Source organism: Ammospiza caudacuta, chromosome 27 (assembly GCF_027887145.1).
Source record: "Ammospiza caudacuta isolate bAmmCau1 chromosome 27, bAmmCau1.pri, whole genome shotgun sequence".
In the NCBI taxonomy this organism is placed as follows: Eukaryota; Metazoa; Chordata; class Aves; order Passeriformes; family Passerellidae; genus Ammospiza; species Ammospiza caudacuta.
The window spans coordinates 5,724,903-5,750,326 of NC_080619.1; the positions used below are offsets into that span (position 1 = coordinate 5,724,903).

At 56.0% G+C, this 25,424-nt stretch overlaps 1 protein-coding gene across 1 annotated transcript; it reads right to left on the reverse strand.

Moving 5' to 3' along the window:
- On the reverse strand, positions 1-25,231 carry LASP1 (LIM and SH3 protein 1). The gene is made up of 7 exons (XM_058820544.1): positions 25,057-25,231; positions 19,768-19,862; positions 10,520-10,604; positions 5,592-5,699; positions 4,179-4,329; positions 3,118-3,218; positions 1-1,798 (listed from the first exon to the last, which is right to left on the reverse strand). Exons 1-7 carry the CDS (start codon positions 25,123-25,125, stop codon positions 1,625-1,627), a joined length of 783 nt encoding a protein of 260 aa, XP_058676527.1. The 5' UTR covers positions 25,126-25,231; the 3' UTR covers positions 1-1,624.
- Between the last annotated feature and the right edge of the window lie 193 nt (positions 25,232-25,424).

The window sequence follows — 25,424 nt, forward strand, 5'->3', positions numbered from 1 at the left end:
TTCCTTGTAATTTCCTTTTTTTTTTTTTTAACTCGTTTATTTATTTATTTATTTTTAAATACAGGTTTAGGTGCTTTTCAGCTATGAAAAAAAAAAGGCAAAAAAGTGCATAAAGTTGAGAGAAAAGGCAGAAATCAAGCAGTAAGAGGTTTGTTTCCCATGGCGGGGGTGAAAGGAGCATGGGAGGGGAGAATTTAGGGACAATGGTTTTGAGGGAGGATTAAAAAAAGATCTGTATCCCAAAAGGGAATTTCCTGTGTTATTTGGTCCATTAAAAAAAGGGTTTATTCACATTGAGGCTCCCCCCCCATTCCCAGACAAGAACGTGATTACGAAGAGGATTCAGCAGGGAGAGGAGGAGGCTCCCCCTGCCCTTGTGCTCCCTGTTTTAGCACCAGCTGGGATTCCCACCCTGGGCAGCCCATCCTGCCCTGCTGCCACCCCAAATCCCTGTCCCCAATCCCACTGCAGCCACAATTCCCCGTTCCCAGCGTGACTCTGCCCCCAGTGAAGGGAGGTGTCCCCAGGAACGTCTCACTCTGCTTTGGTCCCTAATTCCTGATTTTCCAGTGGGAATAACAAAGGTGGAGCTGCCCCCACAGCACCCCCACTGTCCCAGGTCCTGGCAGGGGGACACCCCCACTGTCCCAGGTCCTGTCCCAGGTCCTCCCAGGACCCTCTGGAGGTCCCCGCTCCTCCCTCCCTGCCCAGTTCCAGTTTAACCCGACCCTGATCCCCCCCGGGAGCCCAGAGGAGAAGGGGACAGGGACGTGCTTTGATGTTTTGGTCCGTGACACGACCCCAAAGTGGTCCCAAAAAGCTGCCACCAGCGCTGGCAATGAGAGGTGTGGGCTGGCTGGGGGTGTCACAGCGACCCGGGATGGGCCCACAGGGGTGGCAGCACTCAGCAGCAGCAGGAGGAGAAAAGCAGGAAAATTCTGGGTGGGGGGAAAAGGCTCAACCCCAGGGGGACCCCCAGAGTGAGCTGGAGCTCTGGGAGGCTGATCCCAGTTTGGGGGGACTCATCCCAGTCTGGGGGGCTGATCACAGTTCAGTGGGGTTGATCCCAGTGTGGGGGGCTCATCCCAACTTCAAGGGGCTCATCCCAGTCTGGGGAGGGGTTCATCCCAGTCCAGAGGGCCTGATCCCAGTCTGGAGAGCTCATCCCAGCCCAGCCCTCCAGCCAGGACGAGCCCCAGGGCTGCTCCTGCTCCGGAGGGCTCAGGACAGCCCAGCCCGAGGCAGGAGCAGCCAGAGCAGAGAGGTTTTGTGGAGATTTGAGCTCAAAACTTTCCTGCTCTGAGCACTGGAGGATTGAGGGCAGCCAGGAGCAGGATGAGCAGGGGGAGCTGCCAGCCCACCCCGAGCCCAGGTGAGCCCCCCTTTGCTTCCCCCACCCCAGAGCGGGAATTTGGTCCTGAATTTGGCCTCTCCCTCCCTTTCCTGGCATCCCGGTGGCTCCCGGGAGGGCAGGACAGGAAGGACAGGAGGGACAGGAGGAGAAATGCCCTGGAGCTTTGATCCCCACCCCGCACGGCCCCGAAACCGGAGCCGGAGGGGACACGGCTCGGAGGGCGGGGAGGGGACAGGAGCCGCACCCACGGGGAGGGGACACGGGCAGGGCTCAGATGGCCTCCACGTAGTTGGCCGGGAGCATGCCCGTGTCCCCCGTGCGCTCCACCGTGCCGTACATCCAGCCGTCATCGATCTGCTGCACGTTGATGATGGTGTCCCCGTCCTGGAAGGACACCTCGTCCTCGTCCGCCGCGTTGTAGTCATAGACGGCACGGAAACGCTTCTGTGGGGACACCACGGGGACATTGTCACAGCGCCAGGGGGCACGGGGACATTGTCACAGCGCCAGGGGACAAGGAATTGCTCCAGATAACATGGAAAAGCCCCAGGGGACAGGGGGACATTGTCCCAGACCCAGGGGGCATGGAGGTGGTCATTGTCACAGTCCCAGGGGACATGGACTAGCCCCGAGGGACACAGGGACACTGTCACAGCCCCAGGGGACATGGAATAGCCCCGAGGGACACAGGGACAGTCACAGCCCCAGGGGACATGGAATAGCCCCGAGGGACACAGGGACACTGTCACAGCCCCAGGGGACATGGAATAGCCCCGAGGGACACAGGGACAGTCACAGCCCCAGGGGACATGGAATAGCCCCGAGGGACACAGGGACACTGTCACAGCCCCAGGGGACATGGAATAGCCCCGAGGGACACAGGGACACTGTCACAGCCCCAGGGGACATGGAATAGGTCCAGGGGACACAGGGACACTGCCACAGCCCCAGGGGACATGGAATTGCTCCAGAGGACACAGGGACACTGTCACAGCCCCAGGGGACATGGAATTGCTCCAGAGGACACAGGGACACTGTCACAGCCCCAGGGGACATGGAATAGCCCCGAGGGACACAGGGACACTGTCACAGCCCCAGGGGACATGGAATAGCCCCGAGGGACACAGGGACACTGTCACAGCCCCAGGGGACATGGAATAGGTCCAGGGGACACAGGGACACTGCCACAGCCCCAGGGGACATGGAATTGCTCCAGAGGACACAGGGACACTGTCACAGCCCCAGGGGACATGGAATAGGTCCAGGGGACACAGGGACACTGTCACAGCCCCAGGAGACATGGAATAGCCCCGAGGGACACAGGGACACTGCCACAGCCCCAGGGGACCTGGGGACATTGTGACAGCCTCAGGGATCATTGTCACAGCCCCAGGGGACATGGAATAGGTCCAGGGGACATGGAACAGCCCCAGAGGACACAGGGACACTGTCACAGCCTCAGGGGACATGGAATTGCTCCAGGGGACACAGGGACATTATCACAGCCCCAGGGGGACCTGGGGACATTGTGACAGCCTCAGGGACCATTGTCACAGCCCCAGGGGACATGGGGGTCACTGGCACAGCCCATTCCTAGGGACAGGCTGGGAGCTGGACCCGGGCGGGTCTCAGTGCCCAAACTGAGCATCCAAACCCCCCAAAACGGCTTCTCCTGGCGCTGAGAGAGCACAGGGATCCCCAGGGTGGGAATGGGGGGCTGAGGGACCCCTGGGGTGGGGATTTGGGGGTCTGGCTGAACTCACCCCCCCTCCGGCCGGGGCGTTGCGCTGCGAGGAGGCCGCAGTTGGCTCCTTGTAGCCGTAGGACTGGGATGGAGGCGGCTGCTGCTGCTGCTGCTGGTAAACTGGGGAGGGACAGGGGGGTGAACTGGGGTGGGAGGGACGAGGAGGGGAACTGGGATGGGGAGGGACAGGGAGGGGAACTGGGATGGAGAGGGAATGGGGATCCTGCACTGGGATTTGGGTAGATCCTGCCCTGGGATGTGGAGGGAAGGATGGATCCTGCATTGGGATTTGGGCAGATCCATGGACTGGGATTTGAGTGGATCCTGCACTGGGATTTGGGTGGATCCATTCACTGGGATGTGGAGGAAAGGATGGATCCTGCACTAGGATTTGGGTGGATCCATGAACTGGGATTTGGCTGGATCCTGCACTGGGATGTGGAGGGAAAGTTGGATCCTGCACTGGGATTTGAGTGGATCCACGAACTGGGATGTGAATGGATCCATGCACTGGCATTTGGGTAGATCCTGCACTGGGATTTGAAGGGAAGGATGGATCCTGCCCTTGATGTGAGCGTTTCCATGAAGTGGGATTTGGGTGGATCCATGAACTGGGATTTGAGTGGATCCTGCACTGGGATTTGGGTGGATCCATGAACTGGGATTTGGGTGGATCCTGCACTGGGATTTGGGTGGATCCATGAACTGGGATTTGGGTCGATCCTGCCCTGGGATGTGGAGGGAAGGATAGATCCTGCCCTGGGATTTGGGTGGATCTATGAGCTGGGATGTGAGAGGATCCTGCCCTGGGATTTGGGTGGATCCTGCCCTGGGATTTGGGTGGATCCATGAACTGGGATTTGAATGGATCCTGCACTGGGATTTGGGTGGATCCATGAACTGGGATTTGGGTGGATCCATGCACTGGGATGTGGAGGGAAGGATGGATCCTGCCCTGGGATTTGGATGGATCCTGCCCCGGGATTTGGGTGGATCCATTCGCTGGGATGTGGCTGGATCCCACACGGTGATTTGGGCCGCGGGGGATGCAGAGGAGCCCCGGGGGTGTCCCCACCCCACCTGTGGCCCCGGGCTGGCCGTGGTGCTGCGGCTGCTGCTGCTCCGCTCTCCGGTAGGCGCCGCTCTCGGGGGAGCTCCGGCGCTCGGGCTCCGAGCCCTCGCTGGGGCTGGGCCCCATCCGGCTCCGCTCGAACTCCTCGTGGTACTTGATCTGCAGGGAGGGGACACAGCTCAGGGATGTGTAAAATTTGGTGGGTGATTAGCAGCTGGAGCCTGGGAATGTGCCCTGGTTAAACAGTGATGGACTGGAGGGCACTGGGAGCTGGGAATGGGCAGGGACAGATAAGGGACAAAGGACAGCACCAGGAAGGGCCTTGAGAACATCAGGATCAGCCCCAGGAGCAGGGACAGGAGCAGGACAAGCTCAGGATCAGGAACAGCCTCAGGACAGGTTCAGAATCAGGGACAGCCCCAGGAGCAGAGACAGCCCCAAGAAGAGCCCCAGGACAGATTTGGGAACAGGGACAGCCCCAGGAACAAAAAGAGGAGCAGAAGCAGCCCCCAGGATGGGCTCAGCAACAGGAACAACCTCAGGAACAGCCCCAGGAGCAGGATCAGGATCAGTGACAGCCCCCGGAACAAGAACAGGAGCAGGGACAGCCCAGGATGGGCTCAGGATCAGAAACAGCCTCAGGAGCAGCCCCAGGACGGGCTCAGGCCGTGCCCAGCCCCATTCCAGGGGGGCCCAGCCCCATTCCCAGGGGGCCCAGCCCCATTCCCACAGGGGGCCCAGCCCCATTCCCAGGGGGGGCCCAGCCCCATTCCCGGGGGCCCCAGCCCCATTCCCAGGGGGGGCCCAGCCCCATTCCCGGGGGCCCCAGCCCCATTCCCAGAGGGGCCCAGCCCCATTCCCACGGGGGCCCAGCCCCATTCCCACAGGGGGCCCAGCCCCATTCCCACAGGGGGCCCAGCCCCATTCCCACAGGGGGCCCAGCCCCATTCCCACAGGGGGCCCAGCCCCATTCCCGGGGGCCCCAGCCCCATTCCCAGAGGGGCCCAGCCCCATTCCCAGGGGGCCCAGCCCCATTCCCAGAGGGGCCCAGCCCCATTCCCAGGGGGGCCCAGCCCCATTCCCAGAGGGGGCCCAGCCCCATTCTCAGAGGGGCCCAGCCCCATTCCCAGGCTGTCCCCACCTGTCCCCACCCTGAGGCCGTTGTGGGGCAGGGCTGGGCCAGCCCCACCTCCCCTGGCCCCGGGGACAGCGCTGTGCCTGCAGCTCCCTAAGTGGGTCAGGGCCACCCGGGCTGGCAGCCAGGCTCGGGAGCTGCTGGAAACGCTGCCAGAGGGTGAGAGGGGCTGCTCTGTGCCAGGGCTGCAGGACCCTGTGCCCCCGGGGCTGTTTGTCCCAGGTGTCCCCTCCCCGCTCCCCCTGGAGGTCACGGCGGTGTCGCAGCAGGGACAGAGGCCACTCACGTTGCTGATCTGATCCTGAGTCTTCTTGATCCTCTGCAGCTCGGGGGTGTCGGCCACCACGCTGAATCCCTTCCCTTTGTTCTTCTCGAACTCCTCCTTGTAGCGGATCTGGGGGCGGCAGAAAATGGGTTTGAGAGGGGACAGAGGAGGGACAGGGCACAGCTGGGCCTGCCCAGCCCAGGGGCACCCCCTGAGCATCCCTGAACATCTCTCAACATCCCCATGCATCCCTGAACATCCCAGTGCCTCCCTGAGCCTCTCTGAACATTCCCAGTGAATTCCTGAGCATCCCTGCACATCCCTGAGCATCCTAGTACATCTCTGCACATTCCCATGCATCCCTGCATGTCCCTGAGCATTCCTGAACATCTCCAGTGAATTCCTGAGCATTCCTGCACATCCCTGAGCATCTCAGTGCATCCCTGCACATGCCTGAGCATTCCTGAACATCCTTGAGCACCTCAGGGCATCCCTGAACCTGCCAGTGCATCCCTCAACATTCCTGAGCCTCCTTGAGCATCCCAGTGCATCTCTGAGCATCCCCAGGGAATCTCTGCACATCCCCGTGTATCCCTGAGCCTCCCTGAACATTCCTGAGGATCCCTCAACATTTCTGAGCATCCCAGTACATCTCTGCACATCCCTGATCCTCCTTGAGCCTCCCAGTGCACTCCTGAACATTCCTAAGCATCCCCAGTGAATCCCTGAGCTTCCTTGGGCATTCCTGAACATCCCTGAGGCTCCCTCAACATTCCTAAACATCCCTTAGAATTCCCTGAGGCAAGAAACACAAGGAATCACTGAGCTCTTGACAATCCCAAGGGAGGACAGATCCCCTGATAAATCCACTGGTTTTACCCTCCTAAATCCCACCCTGCTCCATCTCCCTTGGTTTTTCACCCTGCTGATGTTCAGGACACAGGAATTCAGCCCTAAAAAACCACCTGGCAGCACCCCCATGACGATGATGATGGTGAGAATAATTCAACAAATTAATTAACCCCACAATTAATTTTCCTGTGGGGGAGCTGCTCCCTCCATGCCGTGACTCCGAGTGCATCCATGAGTTACCAAAGGGAGCCAGGAAAAAACCTTCAAAAAACCCTTCACACATCAAACCCTAAAATCCCTTCGCACATCCAACCCTCCCCTTTCTGTCACCAGCATGAGGTGACACCGGGTCAGGACAGGAGTGGCACTGCCACCCCCACACGGGACCCTCGGGCAGGAAGGGCAGTGCCCAAATTCCCCCCCAGGAAAAGCCCAGAAAAGGAGCCCCAGGATGGGAACCTGCAATTTCCCTGCCACACGTGGGCTGGGAGAAGCAGCCTGTGGGCACCAGGGTGGCACTTTGGGGACACTTTTGGCCTGCCAGGACATCATTACGCAGCAGCTTCCCGTGAGCGGAACGGGAGGCGCCTCCTTGGGGACACAAATAGAGGGGACAGAGGAGTGACACGGGACTGCTGTGGCCTGGCCCTGCCACCCACCCTGTCCCTGGCACCCTGCCCCTGCAGGTGCCCAGTGTCCCATCCCTGCCACCCTGTCACCCATCCTTGCAGCTCATTGTCCTTGTCACCCCATCCTTGCAGGTGCCCAGGGTCCCATTCTTGCCACCCCACCCCTGTGGGTGTCCAGGACCCTGTCCCTGCCACCCCATCCCTGCAGGTGCCCAGCACATTGTCCCATTATTGTCATCCCATCCCTGTCACCCCCACCCAGCTCCTCATCCTTGTCACCCTACCCCATAACCTCTGGTATCTCACCCCTGCTGGATCCCAAATCTCTGATATCCCCCCATTTGTTATCCCAAACCTCCTGCATCCCAAATCTCTGATATCTCACCCCTCCTGGATCCCAAATCTCTGATATCCCCCCACTCATTATCCCAAACTTCCTACATCCCAACCTCCTGTATCCCAAACCTCTGATATCCCCCCATTCGTTATCCCAAACTTCCAACATCCCAACCTCCTGTATCTCCTCCCTCCTGGATCCCAAATCTCTGATATCCCACCCCTCCTGCATCCCTCCCTTTCTGTATCCCACCCCTCCCAGCCCCTCTGCAGGGTCTCTCCCACCCCTCAGAGCTTCCCCCTGCCCAGCACCCACAGAAATCCCCTCTGCAGCTCATCCTGCTGGGAATGGGACCCTGAGGAGCCCCTGCCCTGCCCTGCACGAAGCTCTTCCACCCCTGAGGCACCCCAGCTCCATCCCTGTACCCCATATCCCTGTCACCCCATCCCTGTACCCCATATCCCTGTCACCCCACCCCAGCTCCATCCCTGTACCCCATATCCCTGTACCCCCATCCCAGCTCCATCCCTGTCACCCCATCCCAGCTCCATCCCTGTACCCCATATCCCTGTCACCCCACCCCAGCTCCATCCCTGTACCCCATCCCAGCTCCATCCCTGTACCCCATATCCCTGTACCCCCATCCCAGCTCCATCCCTGTACCCCATATCCCTGTCACCCCATCCCAGCTCCATCCCTGTACCCCATCCCAGCTCCATCCCTGTACCCCATATCCCTGTCACCCCAGTGTCCCCTGAGCCTGGCAGGCCCCAGGAGCTGGGCACACCTGGCACAGGGGCTGAGCTGTGGTGCCCAGCCCACGGAACAAGAGCCCCCCGTCCCTTCCTTCAGGGCTGTGAGGGCCCCCCAGCCAGAGCTCAACCCCCTCCCCTGGCTCTGCTTCCATCAACAACAGCCCAGGGAAAGCCTGGAGCCTCCAGAGCAGCAGCAGCAGCTCCGTGGTTGCCATGGAAAAGCCACGGTGTCCCCCTGTCCCTGTCACCCCCCTGTCCCTGTCACCGCTGCGTGGACACAAATCCAGCCCCGGGCTGGCCTCAGCTTGGAGCCTGAGCTGGGGGGAAAGCTGAGCTTTGGGGACAAAAGCTGAGCTCTGGGGACCCCATTTTGGGGTCCTGGTGCTGCAGGTGAGGCTCCCCCATGCTCCCCCTCCTCCTGATCCAAGGATTCTGCTCCTGGCATTCTCAGGCTGATGGGAGGAGAAGGAAGAAGGTCACAGCATCCTTCAGAGCACAGCAGGCAGGGATCTGATCCCAATCCCAAAAAACCGACTGGAAACAGCAGGGAAAAAAATCCCAGAAAATAGCAGGGAAAGAATCCCAGAAAACAGCAGGGGAAATCCCAAAAACCAGCAGGGAGAATCTCAGAAAACAGCAGGGAAAAATCCTAGAAAATAGCAGGGAAAAAATCCCAGTAAACAGCAGCAGGGAGAAAAAATCCCAGTAAACAGCAGCAGGGAGAAAAAATCCCAGTAAACAGCAGCAGGGAGAAAAAAAAATCCCAGAAAACAGCAGGGAAAAATCCCAAAAAAACCCATCAGGGAAAATCCCTACCCAGGAGAGGCATCAAGCCCTGCTGCCAGCACCCTGGGCTGTCCCAGTGCCCCTTTTCCAAGGAAAAAAGGGAATTGGGGGCAGGAATCCCAGGGAGCTGCCCCCATGAGCTCTCCTGGCACACAGGATTGCCTCTGGATGGGATTGTTTCCAGCACAGTGAGCTCAGCTCGTGAGCAGGGCTGACATCAAAGCTCTCAGCACGGCTCAGGGGATGCTCCAGCACAGCCAGAGCCCAGGAAAACCTGGAATTGTCACAGCTGGGAAAGCTCTGTGGGCTCAGAGCCCAAGCATGCCCCAGTTCACCATTAACCCACGTGCCCAAGCTGGGTTTGGGACATTTCCAGGGATGGTGACCCCAGCACTGCCCCTTGCAATGCCTCACAACCCTTCCAGGGAATGGTTTTTCCCCTGATTTCCACCCTAAATCTTCCCTGGAACAACGTGAGGCCGTTTCCTCTCATCCTGACAATTTATGGAACAGCCTGAATCCCACCTGGCTCCTTCCAGGGATTTTAGGGATTGGGAAGGACCCCCCTGGATCCTCCTTTTCCAGAGGCTGAGCCCCTTCCCCATCTCCCTCAGCCTCTGCTGCTGCTCCAGCCCCTTCCCCAGGCAGCCTCACATCCCCCAATTCCAGCAGTTTTCCTGCAAAACTGAAGTTCCCATCCCTTTTCCCAAAGTTCTGTCCCACAGGCTCTGCCCTTCCCAGAAAAATCAGGAATTCTCCTCCAGCCCAGCCCTGCTCCCTCCCAGCTGTTTGTTCTCCCAAGCCCCGAGAGGTTCAGGTTTACAGGAAACATTTGGAATGGGTTTGGGAATGGATTTGTAGGAAATTTTTAAAGTTTGACAGGTTTACAAAGTTTGTACCTGTGTGTAAACGCTCTTGAGATAAGAAATGTTGACTTGGGAATGTTATGGAATATGTTATGGATATTGTTGAGAGAGAAATGAAATTAGAAATAAGTTTTAAAGGAGGGTTTTGTAAATGAGAATATAGATACTTTGGAGAAGTAGAATTATGAAAGATGTAGCAGGAGTTAGGAGGGAGGGGTTTGGGAAGCAGCCAGAGAATCACAGAATTGTCAAAATCATGGAATTCCAATGGACTTGGAAGTGTCAATTCCAAGGCTGGAAGAGAGAAATCCCAAAGCATGGAACCCTCAGAGACAGAAATGGGAAAGGTCAGGATGGGTTTTTCCCAAGGGAATTTGGGAAGCACCCAGAAAATCCTGGAATTGTCAGGGCTGAAAGGGCCCCTCTGGAGAGGGAATGCACAGAAATTCCCAAGCCATGGAACCCTTAGAGACAAAAATGCAATGGGGAAAGGTCAGGGTGGGTTCTTCCCATGGGAATTTGGGAATTTGAGGGGCACCCAGAGAAATCCCAAAAGACAGAACCCTGAGAGACAGAAACATAACAGGGAAAGGTCAGGGTGGGTTCTTCCCGTGGGAATTTGAGGGGCACCCAGAAAAATCCCAGAACACAGAAACAAAAACACAACGGGGAAAGGTCAGGGCGGGTTTTCCCCACGGGAATTTTGGGAATCTGAGGGGCTCACCTGGCTCTGGAGCTCACTCTGCTGCTTTAGGCGCAGGTTCTCGGGCGTGTCTGCCACCATGGTGAAGGATTGCTTGGGGTAGTGTCTGCAGAGGGAAGGAAAGGGTTAATGCCACTGTCCCCTCCTGCCCAGGCACAGCAGAGCAATTCCCACCATGGAATTCATGGAATTGTGGAGTCATTCAGGATGGAAAAGCCCTCCAGGATCATTGAGCCCAACTGTGTCACCCCAAACCGGTGTCCCCAAGGGCCACACTCAAGTGCTAAGAACATTCCAGGGGTTTTTTGTCCCACTCCTGAGGAGCCAGAGCTGGTCCCACAGCTCTGCCTGGAGCAAGAGGAGCATTCCCAGACTGGCAGGGCCTTCCGTGCCCCAGAATTCCCAGGAAATGCCCTGGGAGGGAGGAAACCTGACCTGGAGCAGATCTGAATTCCCAAATCATGAATTCCCCCTGGGAATCCCAGAGCATTCCCAGCCCTCCGAGGTGATTTCCAGCACCTCTGCCCGGGGTTTTTACAAACCCTGAGGGTTTTCTCTGTGGCTCAGCAGTGCTTTTATCCAACATTCCCAATGTGAACATCCCAACATCCCTCAGGAAAGGCACAGAGAGGGACACGGCCCAGCCAAGGGCAGAGGCTCCTCTGCAACCAGAGCAGCTGAGCCAGAGCCCGGAGCATTGACAGAATTCACAGAAAAACAAAATTACAGGGTTGGAAAAGACCTTCAAGATCATTGAATCCAACCCAGCCCCAACACCTCAGCTCAGCCCTGGCACCCAGTGCCAATCCAGGCTTTGTTAAACTCACCCAGGGATGGTCACTCCACCACCTCCCCAGTCCCAAAATTCCCAGAATTCCCAGAATGACCAGGTTGGAAGAGACCTCCAAGATCATCGAGTCCAACCCAGATCCAAGCCCTCAACTCAACCCTGGCACCCAGTGCCAATCCAGGCTTTGTTAAACACCCCCAGGGATGGCGACTCCACCACCTCCATTCCAGAACTTTATCACCTTTCTGTAAATCACTCTTCCCTGATATCCAACCCAAATTTCCCTTGGTGCAGCTCGAGGCTGTGTGCTCTGGCTGTGTCAGTGCCTGCAGACAGAGCCCAGCCCCAGCTGAGCACGGGCACCCTTCAGGAGCTGGGCAGGGTGATGGGGGCACCCCGAGTCTCCTTTCTCCAGGCTGAGCACCCCCAGCTCCCTCAGGGCTTCCTCACAGGGTTTGTGCTCCAGACCCCTCACCAGCCTCGTTGCTTCATCTGGACACTCTCCAGCCCCTCCTAAATTGGGGGGTGGCCTCACCAGTGACAATTCCAGGGGAACAATGACCCCCCTGCTCCTGCTGGCCCCACCATCCCTGATCTGCCAGCCAGCATCTCCCATTGCCATGGCAACTGCATCACTACCCTGGGCACTGATAACAGGCAGGAGATCAGGCACTGCTGGCCAGGAGGGCTGGGAAAGGCAGAAATCCATCCCTGTGCAGCCCAGGAGAACGGGGAAACCACGGGAGGAGGAGGAGGAGGAGGGAATTAAAAACAACCCAGAAAACAACAACCAGCAGCCTGGCTGGAGTGAATGCAGCGCTGTGTCCTGCTCCAGCCCAGCCTGGGGGAGCAGCAGACAGACAGGGATGAAGCTGGGATTAGGTTTCCTTTGGATTTTGAGGAAATCTCGCAAGGATTTGAGGCAGCTTTTGCTCAGCCCTGAGTTAGCAGGCAGGAGGGAGCAGTCTGTGCTGGGTATGGGATGAACAAAACTCAAGATTCTCCCCCAGGATTGGGAACTGCTTTTCCATCAGTTCCCTGGGGAGGAGGAGCTCCAGCCCTTCAGGAATTTGTGATTTGGGATCCTCCCCCAGGACTGGGCACTGCTTTTCCCCAGTTCCCTGTGGAGAAGGTGTTTCAGCCCTTAGGGAATCCAAGGCTGGAGGAGGGGGATCCAGGATGGAATCTGGGATGGGATCCAGATTTTGGTGGGTGTTGGGAACGCTGGGTTGGTGCTGCTGTGGCTGCTGCAGTGCCCAGGGTGGGTGTGAGGAGCCCCAGCAGCGGCCAGACAGGGATTATCCCAGGGATTGATGGAGAGGAGCAGGGAGATCTTAGGAATGGAGCTAACAGGCAGCCAGGGGGGATTGGGTGGGGAACTTTGGGGTCTCTCCTCACTGCTGGCATCCCTCCATCCCTTTATCCATTCCTCTACCCATCCCTCCATCTCTCTGCAGCAGTCAGCCTCACGATCCTCGAGGGTCCCTTAAACTCAGGATATTCAGTATTCCACACACAACAGCACAGGGACCCCAAACACAACCCCACAGGCAGCATCCCCACAGTGGGAGGGACCCCTTCCCACCCTCAAAACCCCAAAAAAAACCCAAAAAATCCCTCCAAAACCCCCCAAAACCCCGGCTCCTGCTGCCAGCAGCCCAGAGCAGGCAGCTTTTGTGGCGCTGCTAAATCAGGTCAGAGGAATCTCCCCGGGCTCAGCTCCCGTCTGGCGCCGGCATTAGGGGCGGGCTGAGGCTGAGCCCGGCAATTCCTGGGGAGGGAAATTCATCCCTGTGAGCCTGGAGATTCCCAGGGAGGGAAATTCATCCCTGTGAGCACAATTCCCAGAGATGGAAATTCATCCCTGTGAGCATGGAGAGTCCCAGGGGATGGAAATTCATCCCTGTGAACATGGAGAGTCCCAGGGGATGGAAATTCATCCCTGTGAGCATGGAGAGTCCCAGGGGACTGAAATTCATCCCTGTGAGCATGGAGATTCCCAGGGATGGAAATTCATCCCTGTGAACATGGAGATTCCCAGGGGAGGGAAATTCATCCCTGTGAGCACAATTCCCAGGCATGGAAATTCATCCCTGTGAGGCTGGAGATTCCCAGGGGATGGAAATTCACCCCTGTGAGCACAATTCCCAGGGATGGAAATTCATCCCTCAGAGCCTGGAGATTCCCAGGGATGGAAATTCATCCCTCAGAGGCTGGAGATTCCCAGGGATGGAAATTCATCCCTGTGAGCATGGAGATTCCCAGGGATGGAAATTCATCCCTGTGAGCACAATTCCCAGGGATGGAAATTCATCCCTCAGAGCCTGGAGATTCCCAGGGATGGAAGCTCATCCCTCTGGAAGAAGGAGAGGGCTGAGCACAGCAATTCCCATGAGGATGGAAGTTCATTCCTCCTGGCAATTCCCTGGAGATGGAAATTCATCTCTCTGGGAGAAGGAGGGGGCTGAGCACAGCAATTCCTGGGGGATGGAAATTCGTCCCTCTGAGCACAGCAATTCCTGGGGGATGAAGTTCATCCCTCCCTCATTAGGAACCCAGCAATTCCCAGGGGATGAAGTTCACCCCTCCAGGAGAAGGATCCCCCTGCTCCCGGCAGCCCCATGGGTGGTAAAGGCTCTTTTGGGGGCCACCAGCAATTCCTGCACCTCCCCAGGCAGGGAAATTCCACAGGGATGTCAGGGAGTGAATCCAGACCTTCCTCCCCACAGCAGCACTGTGCCTGGTTTCCATGGGATCTGTATTCCCCAAATTCCCCACCCCACAGCAGGAGAGGGGTTTGGAGCAATCCCACTTCCAGATGGAGGTGAATTTCCCAAAACTCACATCCCATTCCATCCCTGGCCTAAAAGCAGCATTTCCCCCAGAAAAAACCTCCCATCCCAACCAGCAACACATGAGCTGCTGCCTCTGGAGCTTTTCCCAAGCTGGAAATGAGGATAAATCCTGGAACCCCACTAAAAACTCCTGGGAGTGCAGCCTGGCATGGCCCTGATGGGATCCTGATGGGATTTGGGAGCCCCAGGAGCAGACCCTGCATCCCCAACCCTGAATCTGATCCCCAAAAAAACCCCATGGATGATGTTAGTGCTTGGAAAAAACCTCAGGAGCTCCGAGTGTTGCTTATATTGAGGTTTTAAAGCAGATTTTGGCACCCAGGAGCAGCTCTGGATGCAAACACTCCCTGTCCCTGCACCCCCCCCCAGCTGGCTCAGGGATTTGGGAACGATTTGGGGGAGGATTCAGCAGAGCAGAGTTAAACAAAGGAAGCAATTGGCTGTGCTCTGCCAGGAGGCTCCGAGGTCACATCCTGCCTCTCACAGGGCTGAGGACCAGCTTAAAAAATAAACTGAGCCTTTGTCAGCACCCAAATCAGCCCCAGGCTGCAGAGATGCCACCGGGAATGGGCACAGGGGAGGGCTGGGATCCTCCCAGGGTTTCCAGGGTGGCTGGGCCAGCTGCTCCCAGAGAGCCCAGCAGCTCTGTGGAGGACAGGATTTCCCCAGCATTTGTCCCAGCGTCCTGGCTGGCACCAGGAGAGGCCAATCCCATGGCCAGGCCGATCCCAGGGCTGGTTTGGGGCCAGCAATGGGACTGGGGATTTGCTCACCAGCTCTGCGTGCAGCAGGATCCATCCCAATCCCATATCCCCAATCTCACCCCCAATTCCCAATCTCAACCCCAATTTCCAGCAGGGAAACAACCCCAATCCCAAATCCAGGGGCAGGAACAGCAGATCCTTGTGATCCAGCAGGGAACAACCTCAATCCCAAATCCAGAAGGAGCAGCAGATCCCTGGGATCCAGCAGAGAAACAAGGCCAATCCCAAACCCAGGAACAGCAAGCAGAACCCTCCGATCCAGCAGGGAAGGAATCCCAATCCCAAATCCAGGAGCAGCAGCAGATCCCTGGGATCCAGCAGAGAAACAAACCCAATCCCTAATCCAGGAACAGCAGTAGATCCCTCTGATCCCAATCCCAGCTCCAGCAACAGCAGATCTCACTGATCCAGCACAGAAACAACCCCAATCCCAAATCCAGGAGCAGCAGCAGATCCCTGGGATCCCCAATTCCAGCTCAAGGAACAGCAAATCCCTCTGATCCAGCAGGGAAGGAATCCCAATCCCAAATCCAGGAGCAGGAACAGCAAATTCCTCTGATACAGCACAGAAACAACCCCAATCCTAAATCCAGGAACAACAGCAAATCCCTCTGATCAGGGAAACAACCCCAATCCCAAATCCAGGAGCAGGAACAGCAAATTTCTCTGATACAGCACAGAAACAACCCCAATCCCAAATCCAGGAGCAGCAAATCCCTCTGGATCCAGCAGGGAAGGAATCCCAATCCCTCATCCCTCAGCCTCAGCATAGCAAGTTTAACATTAAAAAATATTTATAAAATATATTTAATATATATAATAAGCATAAAAATATTTTAATGTATTTATAAAGTGTATATTTGATATAAAAATCTCTATAAAATGCGTTTTCAGGAGCACTGGAGCTGGAACTCCACCCTTGCCTCTTGTATCCCAACTTTTCATCTGGGAAAAGTCTCAGACTTCCCTGGATTTTCCCTTCTCCCACTTTTAGCTCCAAGTGCTCAGGCCAGGAGCCCAGCCCAGCCCTGGATGTCCCTTCCAGTGAGCCACCAGTCCCTCCCAGAGCCCAGCTGGGGACAGGGAGGGGACAGGGAGGGGACAGGGAGGGGGCTGGGGACCGTCCCATCTGCCACCCAGCCATTCCCCAAGGTTTCTGCTGGAATTATGGCAGGAGGAAGCCCAGCCCTCTTCCTTTCCTCCTGCTCTCCCACAAGAAAGAAACTCAGGAATTTGGCAGGGGGCCACGGGCTCGAACAGAGAGGACCCTGTTTGGAGAAGCAGCCTCTTCCCTGCCAGGATAAACGTTGCTTTTCCACCCCCTCCTCCTGGATCAGAGGACATTTTCCCTCCGAATGCAGGAAATTTGGGAAGGCTGAGCTCCTCCTGGGATGTCCCCAGCCAGGCACAGCTCTGCTGGAGTTTCTGCTGTCCCAGGATACTCCTGGGAGTAGCTGAGAAAGAACCAACCCCAAATCCCCAAATTAAATTTTCCCTTTTTTCCACATCCCAACCCACTGGGAAATCCTCCAGCAGCTTCCAGCTGCTCCCTTTGCTTTCAGACCAGGAAAATGGGAGGAAGAAAGGATTTTTAGGGGCAGTTTCCGTGCTGAGAGCCGGGCTCGGAAGGGTTAAAGCAGCAGCAGCATCAAAGGGAGCCCCCAGAGAGGGGGGTGAGAAGCCGAGGTTGCGCAGACTCCTTGGAATGTCAGGAATTTCCCATTATTATCCCACTTCCCTGGCAGGGAGAGCACCAGAACAGGACCCTAAGCCTGGGGATGGGCAAATCCCACAGGGCCAGGGGGGGAATTTTGGGTCAGGACACTCAGAACAGCTCAGCTCTGCCAGGACACCCCAAAATCATCACCCCTCCCAAAAGCAGAGCCCACCTGCCTCAGCACACACATCCCTCCCAAAAAGACCCCAAAATTTCCTGCTTTTTCCCAAAAAAAAAACAAAAAAACTGGAGCTCCAACAGTGCTGTTCCCTCACAAATAAATCAATTTATTTTCAACCAGTTATTTGCATTGTCACCCCGGTGAGACGCCCCCCCCCCCCCGCCAAGAAATGCCATTCCCTGCCCTAATTGGAATTTAACAAATTTCCTCTCAGTCCAGCTGAATTTTTGGATTTTGGACAAGCCACAGCCACCCCCAGCAAGAAAACAAAACACCTAAAAAACCCCCACGGAAATGGGAGGGTCTGGCCAAGCTCTGCTCTCACCACTTCTCCTTTCGGTGTAACTCAGAAGAGTGAATTTAAAGAGCAAAAGTAAAAACTTTTAAGAGTAAAATCAGGAATATTGGGAAGAAATTCCCCCCTGTGAGGCTCTTTCACAGGTTGTTCCATCCCTGAAATATCCCAGGCCAGGTTGGGTGGGTTGGTGAAAAGTCTCCCTGCCCATGGGGCTGGATGGGATTTAAGGTCCCTTCTCATCCAAACCACCCTGGAATTCCCTAATTCCTACAGGGATCTTGTCAGGATCAGCATTTTTAAAGCACCCTGTGAACAGACCACCCTAATCCAGCACTAAGAAATTAATTACATTAATTATATTCTCTAATTTTCCTTCTAAGGACTGCCAGTGCATAAGGAGCAGCTAAAAAAATAAATCGGATTTTCAAGCTGCCTTTTAGATATTAAGAAGCATTTTGGGTACACAGGGTCCTTCTGGATAAGGGAAAAAAAAATAAAGGTTGGAAGGGAACATTCAGTGGTCAGGAACAGGTGGAAAGGGCCAGGAAAAAAAGGGCCCAGAGGAAAAAGAGAGGAAAAAGTGCTCAAGGAAAAAAAAAGAGGCTCAGGAAAAAAAAAAAAAAAAAAAAAAAAAGACCCAGGAAAAAAAAAAAAAACAAAAAAAAACCACCCCAAAAAACCACCACAATAAAAAAAAGGATCCCCCACAAAAAAAGGGCCCAGAAAAAAAAAAAAAAAGTGGTCCAGAGGAAAAAGGGCTCAAGGAAAAAAAGGGCCCAGAAAAAAAAAAAAGTCCCAGAAGAAAAAAAAATAAAGGGAAATAAAAAAAGGACCCTGAGCTCTTGCTCCACCCTGCCCTGCCTCCATCCCCCACACCAAGGATTTCACCTCCCAGGTTTATTTACCTTGGGATTCTTTCTCTGCCAGGAAATTCAGGTGGCTGCACCCAGCCCAGCCTGGCCTAGTGAGCTCTGCACAAAGGGAATTTCGGGGTCTGTTCCCTGCACAGAGGGAATTTCTGGAGGAATTCCAGAATTTCTGGAATTCCTGCTCCTGGAGAACTTGGGGTGTCCCACAGAGCCCAAGGACTGGAGTTTGAGAGAGGAATATGCAGGAGACCCCACAGAAAATCTGCAGAGGAGATCCCCAGAGGAAACCCCACAAGAGAGACCCTCACACAGCACAGGAGATCCCACAGGAGGATCCCCCACAAAACCCCACAGCAGACTCCAGAGGAGATCCCCCATAGCATGAGGTCCCAAAGGAGGATCCCCACAACAGGGCCCCACACAGGAGGAGATCCCAGGAGAGATCCCCACAGCACAGGAGATCCCCCCAGTGGACCCCACAGCAGGAGATCCACAGAAGGTCCCACAGCACAGGAAGATTCCCCACAGGAGAGACCCCACAGCATAGGAGAGGCCCAATGGACCCCACAGGAGGGTCCCCACAACAGGAGATCCCACAGGAGGGTCCTCCACAGAAGGGGACCCCCACACAGGAGAGACCCCACACAGCAGAAGATCCACAGAAGGCCCCACAGGAGGGTCCCACAGAACAGGAGAGGCCCAGTGGACCCCACAGGAGGATCCCTACAGGAGAGAACCCCCATAGGAGGGTCCCCCACAGGAGAGGAGACCCTCAGTGGACTCCACAGATGATCCCATGGGAGAGTCCCCACAACAGGGCCCCCACACAGGAGATCCCATGTGAGGATCCTCACAGGAGGGTCCCCCCACACAGGAGAGACTCCATACAGCAGAAGATCCACAAAAGGCCCCACAGGAGGATCCCACAGCACAGGAGAGGCCCAGTGGACCCCACAGGAAGATTCCCCCACAGGAGAGACCCCACAGCACAGGAGGATCCCCACAGGAGAGAACCCCCATAGGAGGGTCCCCCACAGGAGAGATCCCCCACAGGAGAGGAGACCCTCAGTGGACTCCACAGATGATCCCATGGGAGAATCCCCACAACAGGGCATCCCATGTGAGGATCCTCACAGGAGAGTCCCCCAGAAGGGGACCCCCACACAGGAGAGACTCCATACAGCAGAAGATCCACAAAAGGCCCCACAGGAGGGTCCCACAGCACAGGAGGATCCTCACAGAAGAGACCCCCACAGCACAGGAGAGGCCCAGTGGACCCCACAGGAGGATTCCCCCACAGGAGAGACCCCACAGCACAGGAGGGTCCCCACAGGAGAGCACTCCCATAGGAGGGTCCCCCACAGGAGGATCCCCACATGAGAGACCCCCACAGCACAGGAGACCCTCAGTGGACCCCACAGGAGATCCCATGGGAGGATCCTCACAGGAGGGCCCCCCACAGCAGAAGACCCACAAAAGGCCCCACAGCACAGGAGGATCCCCACAGTGGATCCCACAGGAAGATCCCCCACAGGAGAGACCCCCGTACAGGACGGTCCCCACAGCACAGGAGACCCCCAGTGGGCCCCACAGGAGAGTCCCCACACAGGAGGATTCCCAGAACAGGAGATCCCACAGCAGGGTCTCACACAGGAGGATCCCCACAGGAAGAGATCCCACACAGGAGGGTACTAGAGGAGAGATGCCCACATAGGAGAAACCCTAAAGCAGAATCCCCCAGAAAAATCCCACAGCAGACCCCAAATCAGGGATTCCCCACAGAACAGGCACTCACGCATTGCAGTAGGGCTTCTTCTCGTAGCCCTTGTAGTTTTTCATGTTCAGGGTCATCTTGCAGGTCTCGCAGTGGAAACATGATTTGTGCCAGAACTGCAACACAGAAAACCCCAACCATCAGCACCAGGGATCCCAAAACCCTGCTGGAACCCCACAGTCCCCACCCAGCATGGCAGCAGTGCCACCTGTGACCCCAGGAAAAGCAAATTTTCCTTCTAGGAACTGCCAGTGCATAAGGAGCAGGCACAAAAATGAGATTTCCAAGCTCTTTTCTAGATATTAAGAAATATTTTGGGTCCACAGAGCTCAGGACCAGCCAAGAAAGGGGAGCAGAAATCAGGATCCTTTTGGAAAATGAAAAAAAAAAAAAGGTTAAATGAGCACAGGGACTATCCTGGTTAATTCAGGATAAAATCCCATCTCTCCTGATCTTCCCAAGTGCCAGGGGAGGTTTTTTCCTCCCATAAATCCAAGAATTCATGGTTAGGAAAAGCTCCTTCTGCAAGTGACACCACAGCAGAGGGAACAGCTGTGTTTGAAGATTCAAAGATGCTGCTTTGGGTTTAGTTTTTTATTTTATTTTATTTTATTGCTGTTCTTTGCTCGGTGCCAGCCAGAAGAGCAGGTCAGGTGAGGCTGCACGAGCCAAGCAGGAAAAGGTTCTCATGGGAAGCAGACACAGATCCACAAGAAAGACACAACCTCAAAAAGCCAGACCCTGACCCCACACCCTGGGCTGTGACAAACCCTAAATTGGAGAATTTTAAAGTTCTTTTTTAGGGCTGCTCCTAAAGAAATTATTCCCACTTGGCTCTGAGTTGAGAGGAGCCTGAGGACAGCTCAGAGCTGGAGTTAAAGGTTGGATTTGATGATCTGGGAGTAAAAATATTCTGATTTTGTCATTCTGAGGTTGCACAGACCGAGTTCAATGTCCTGCCAGAGTCCAGACACCACTTTTCCAGGGGGATTTGTGGGAATTCCCGGGGCTCAGAGAGGAATGGGAATTTCCTCCTGGAGCAGGGAAAAAGGGAAAGCACAGCCTGGAGCAAAACCTTCAGTCCTGCCCTAGGTCAACCCCCCCAAAAAATCAGGCAAAACTCCACCAAAACCCCAATTAGCAGCTCCAAGCACTAATTAGAGCACAGACCAGTGCCCTTTAACACTCAGCCATCACACCCAGAGTGCCCAGCTGCTGCTTTTTGCCGGGATTTCCACTTTAAACCCTTCAAGCAGCCGATTTCCCTCTCCAAGGCCAGCCTGGATCTGTGTCCCCGCAGGGACCAAGCCCTGCTGTCACCTCCCCAGGTGCCACACCCCGTGCACAAACACTGCCAGGCTCTGGGGACGTGACTCAGCCCTGGAGAGGACAATTCTCCTCCTTTTAATTGCTCTCAGACACGGATTTGTTCCTCCAGCTGCAGGGGCTTTGCTCCTCCATCCCTTCCCAGGCTGGTTTTGCCCCTTTCCCAGTTTTTTGGGCTCCTGCAGGATGGATCAGAGGCTGGATCCTGAGTTTTTGGGGCTCAGGAGCTGCCAGGGATGGCACTGTGGATCTGCAAGGGGGGAAACTGAGAGGCAGCACAACCCCAGAGCCTTCTCCTCAAGGAATGTCCCAGCTCCCAGGAGGATCTGGCACAGCCACAGCAGATCCCTGGGATCCAGCAGAGGAAAAACCCCAGTCCCAAATGCAGAAGCAGCAAATCCCTCTGATCCAGCAGGGAAAGAATCCCAATTCCAGCTCCAGGAACAGCAGCAGATCCCTGGGATCCAGCAGGGAACAGCCCCAAACCCAGAACCAGGAACAGCAGCAGATCCCTCTGATCCCAATCCCAAATCCAGGAACAGCAAATCCCTGTGATTCAGCAGGGAAACAACCCCAATCCCAAATCCAGGGAGATTTGAGATCCTGCAGATCCCTCTGATCCCAATCCCACCCCACAGCAGGACTCTGGCAGGCTCTGCCCCCATCCCAGAGCATTCCCAGCACGTTCCTGCCCCAGTTCCCACCAGGAATTGCTCAGCACGGCCATTCCCACCCCAAGGCTCTTCCCAAGGGACCTGGGAAGAGATTTAGGATCTGGGATCCTTTGGGAAGTACCCATGGAGCATTTTCCCTGTCCTCAGCCTCGCTGCCACATTCCCTGGCTCACAGACGGAGCGGAATTAATGCTGGATCCACAAAATCTGAGGCAGCACTAAAAGGAGGCTGGAGCAGGGCTGGACACAGGGGAGCAGGAGTTATTTCAGCTTCCAGGAACGTTCTGCTCGCTCTGGAAAGAGGACAGGATCCAAATGGGGTTTGGGGGAGGATGAACTCCCTGTGCTTCCCAATCCTGAGCCTGGAGGGGATCCCAGGTGACCCCACATCCCAGCAGGCTGGACAGGATTTTAGTTCCAAGTGTGCACATTTTGGAAACTCTTCTGACCAACATAACCTCAGTGGAAAAATCACAGATTTTAAAGGAAAACAGCTCTAAAACTTTCCAGGTTATCCAGGTGAGTTGGTCAGAGGTAATCCATGCTGGGGAAATGAAGGATTCCTTGGATTTATAATCATGGAATGGTTTGGGATGGAAGGAACCTTCAAACTCATCCAGTGCCACTGTGCCATGGGCAGGGACATTTTCCACTGTCCCAGGGTGCTCCAAACCCTGTCCAGCCTGGCTTTGGACACTTCCAGGGATCCAGGGGCAGCCACAGCTTCTCTTTTCCCACCAGGCAAAGCCTTTGCACCATACCTGGGGCAAACCCCATAATCTGGGGAGCAAAAACCCCATAACATGGGGACCCCAGGATTTAGGATAACACCCAGAGGATACCCCTGGGCTGAAGGAGACGAGCCCAGGGTGAGACTCAGCTCAGGGTGAGCCCAGCCCAGCCCTCGGGTGTCACTTCCCCTGCGGAAGCCAGAGCCAGCAGTGGCACTGTCCCCGTGGGGGCAGGGACAGCGATGTCCCCAAAGCCACTCGGGGCAGGTCAGGGCTGTGGGGAGGTGGTGACACTCTGGGTTTCCCATAAATCTCAAAGGGAAGTGGGGTTTGCCCTGGTTCTGGGAGCAAAGGCACATCCCAAAGTTGGGGCTGTGCCCTCATTCTGCCAGCACAGCCCGGCTGCCCTTCGGACTCTGCCCAGGAAAAACAGGGACAGGAGAGGGACAGGGACTCCAGGGGCTGGGAAAAGCAGGGACAGAGAGACTGTAGCCAAGGGCCAGTAAAAAGAGGGACAGAGGAATTCCAAGGGCCAAGAAAAGGAAGAAGAGAGGAATTCCAAGGTCTGGGAAAAGCAGGGACCGAGGAATTCCAAGCAGGGCCAGAGGAATTCCAAGGGCCAGGAAAAGCAGGGACACGGGAATTCCAAGGGCCAGGAAAAGCAGGGCCAGAAGAATTCCAAGGCCAGGAAAAGCAGGGACACGGGAATTCCAAGGGCCAGGAAAAGCAGGGACACGGGAATTCCAAGGGCCAGGAAAAGCAGGGACACGGGAATTCCAAGCAGGGCCAGAGGCACTCCAAGGCCTGCCCACGGTTTTATGGGAACTGGGGCAGCGTTCCGGGAAAAGGGCAGCCGGAGGCGCTCCGGGGCGGGGAGAGCCGCACCACGAGCGGGCCGAGCCCCGGCTCTTCGGAAGAGGAAGTGGCTGAGGAGCCCGAGGAGGGACAAGATGGTGACTGCGGGCTCCTGCCGGCTCCCACAGCTGGAACAGAACCTCTCCAGCCCCCCACACCCTCTCCTAGAGCTCAGAGAGCCCAGGGAGCCACAGCTCATCCTCTTCCCTGCCGGCAATCCTGGGAGCCCCCTTCCCTCCCGGTCAGCCTCAACCCTGACACTCCCCTTCTCTTCCAGTTATCCCCAACCCCCCTTCCCTTCCAAATATCCCCCATCTCAGCACTCCTTTTCCCTTCCAAACATCCCCAGCCTTAGCATTCCTTTTCCCTTCCAGTTATCCCAAACCCCCCCTTCCCTTGAAGTATCCACATCCCCAAAACCCTTCTTCCCTTTCTTTTATCCACATCCCCAAAACCCCTTTCCCTTCCAAATATCCACAATCCCAAAACCCTTTTCCCTTCCAAATATCCACAATCCCAAAACCCTTTTCCCTTCCAAATACCTACAATACCAAAGCCCCTCTTCTTTTCCAAATACCTACAGCCCCCAAACCCTTTTCCCTTCCAAATATCCACAAATCCCAAACCCCCCTTCCCTTCCTATTGTCCCCAATCCCAACACCCAGCAGCTCCTGGAGGCTCCCAGGGCCCAGAGTCACTCAGAGCCCCAAATCCCAGGATTTAGGGGTGATAGTTCAGCTCCCAGCCATTCCCGGCCTCAGGAAGAAGCATCATCCCTTAAAAATGCGAGCAACAGGGTCTGCCGGAGCTCAGGAATGCCGCTGGAGAGCGGAGTGTTCTTTTCCCAGTTACTTTTTTTAGTCCCTAAACTGGTTGTCCCAGAAGCCTGGGAGAGAAGGGGGAGGAGAGTAAAGGAAATCCCATGGGAAGAGCAGCGGGAATGGAGCCCCACCATCACCTTCCCCACCTCCAGCTTCCACCAGAGCTTTGGTTTTGAGGGGAAACTACTCCAAAAAAAATATTCCAGGTTAAGGGAGGCAGCCCCGGAGTGGAGGGATGGGATTTTGGAACAGGGAAGTAGAAACTGGGATGGGAGATTTGGAAAAAATAAAGAAGAGGGAAAAAAAAAAAAAAGGGGAAAAAAGCTCGATAATGGAAACCAGATGAGGTTGCCGGTTTCAGGGAAGCGTTAACTGTTGCTTTCCTTGGGCCTCCACACGGATGTGCCGCCTTTGAATGGGAGATATTCCAATATACAGAAATATTTGCTATGGAAGGAAGAGCTGGGGATGCTGCCGAAGCCCCCAGGGCAAAGAGCTCCGTCCCTGTCCCCTCCCCTTGGGAACCATGGGGACCCCCAGGACACGGTGGGGAAACATGGAAATACCCCCGGGAAATGGGGGTGGGAGGAACCCAGATCCCCTGGGGTCCCACCAGGAGGGGATCCAGCGTGTAAATCCCCCCGGGAAAAGCGGGGTTTGGAGCGGGAAGCGTGGAAATATTCCCGGGAATAGGGCGGGGGGACAGCCGCGTCCATAAGAAGTGCCACCCGCGGGTGGAGGGAGGCTGGAATCCTACCGGAGAACCCAAAAAACAACGAGATCCCACGGAAAACCCTTCAGGGAGCGAGGGTGAGGGGAAAAACCATCCCATGCAGAGGCGATCCTATGGGAAAAACCCCAAATCCTTGTCTGGGTCCCCACGTGCCACCCCGCGGAGCTCACCTTATCCAAGCAGTTCACCTTCTCCGTGGGATACACGATCTTCCCGCAGCGCGCACAGTTGGGATTCATGGCGGAAAACTCGCGTGGAGGAGGAAAAAAAAAAATAAAAAAACCAAATCACTCCAACCCGCCTCCGCCTTCTTCTTCTTCTTCCACTGAGCCGCCGCCCGCGATGTCGCGACTTTAAATAGTCGGGAAGGGGGAGGAGGCGGTGGGAAAAAGGAAAGGGGAGGGACCGCGGGGGCGGGGCGTGCACCTACGCGTGCGCGCACACGTAACGCGCGTGCGAGCGGGGCGCACACCCCCAGGGAGGCAGCGCCGAGCTGAAACACCCCTAAAAAGGGCTAAAACCAGCGTAAAAACCACAA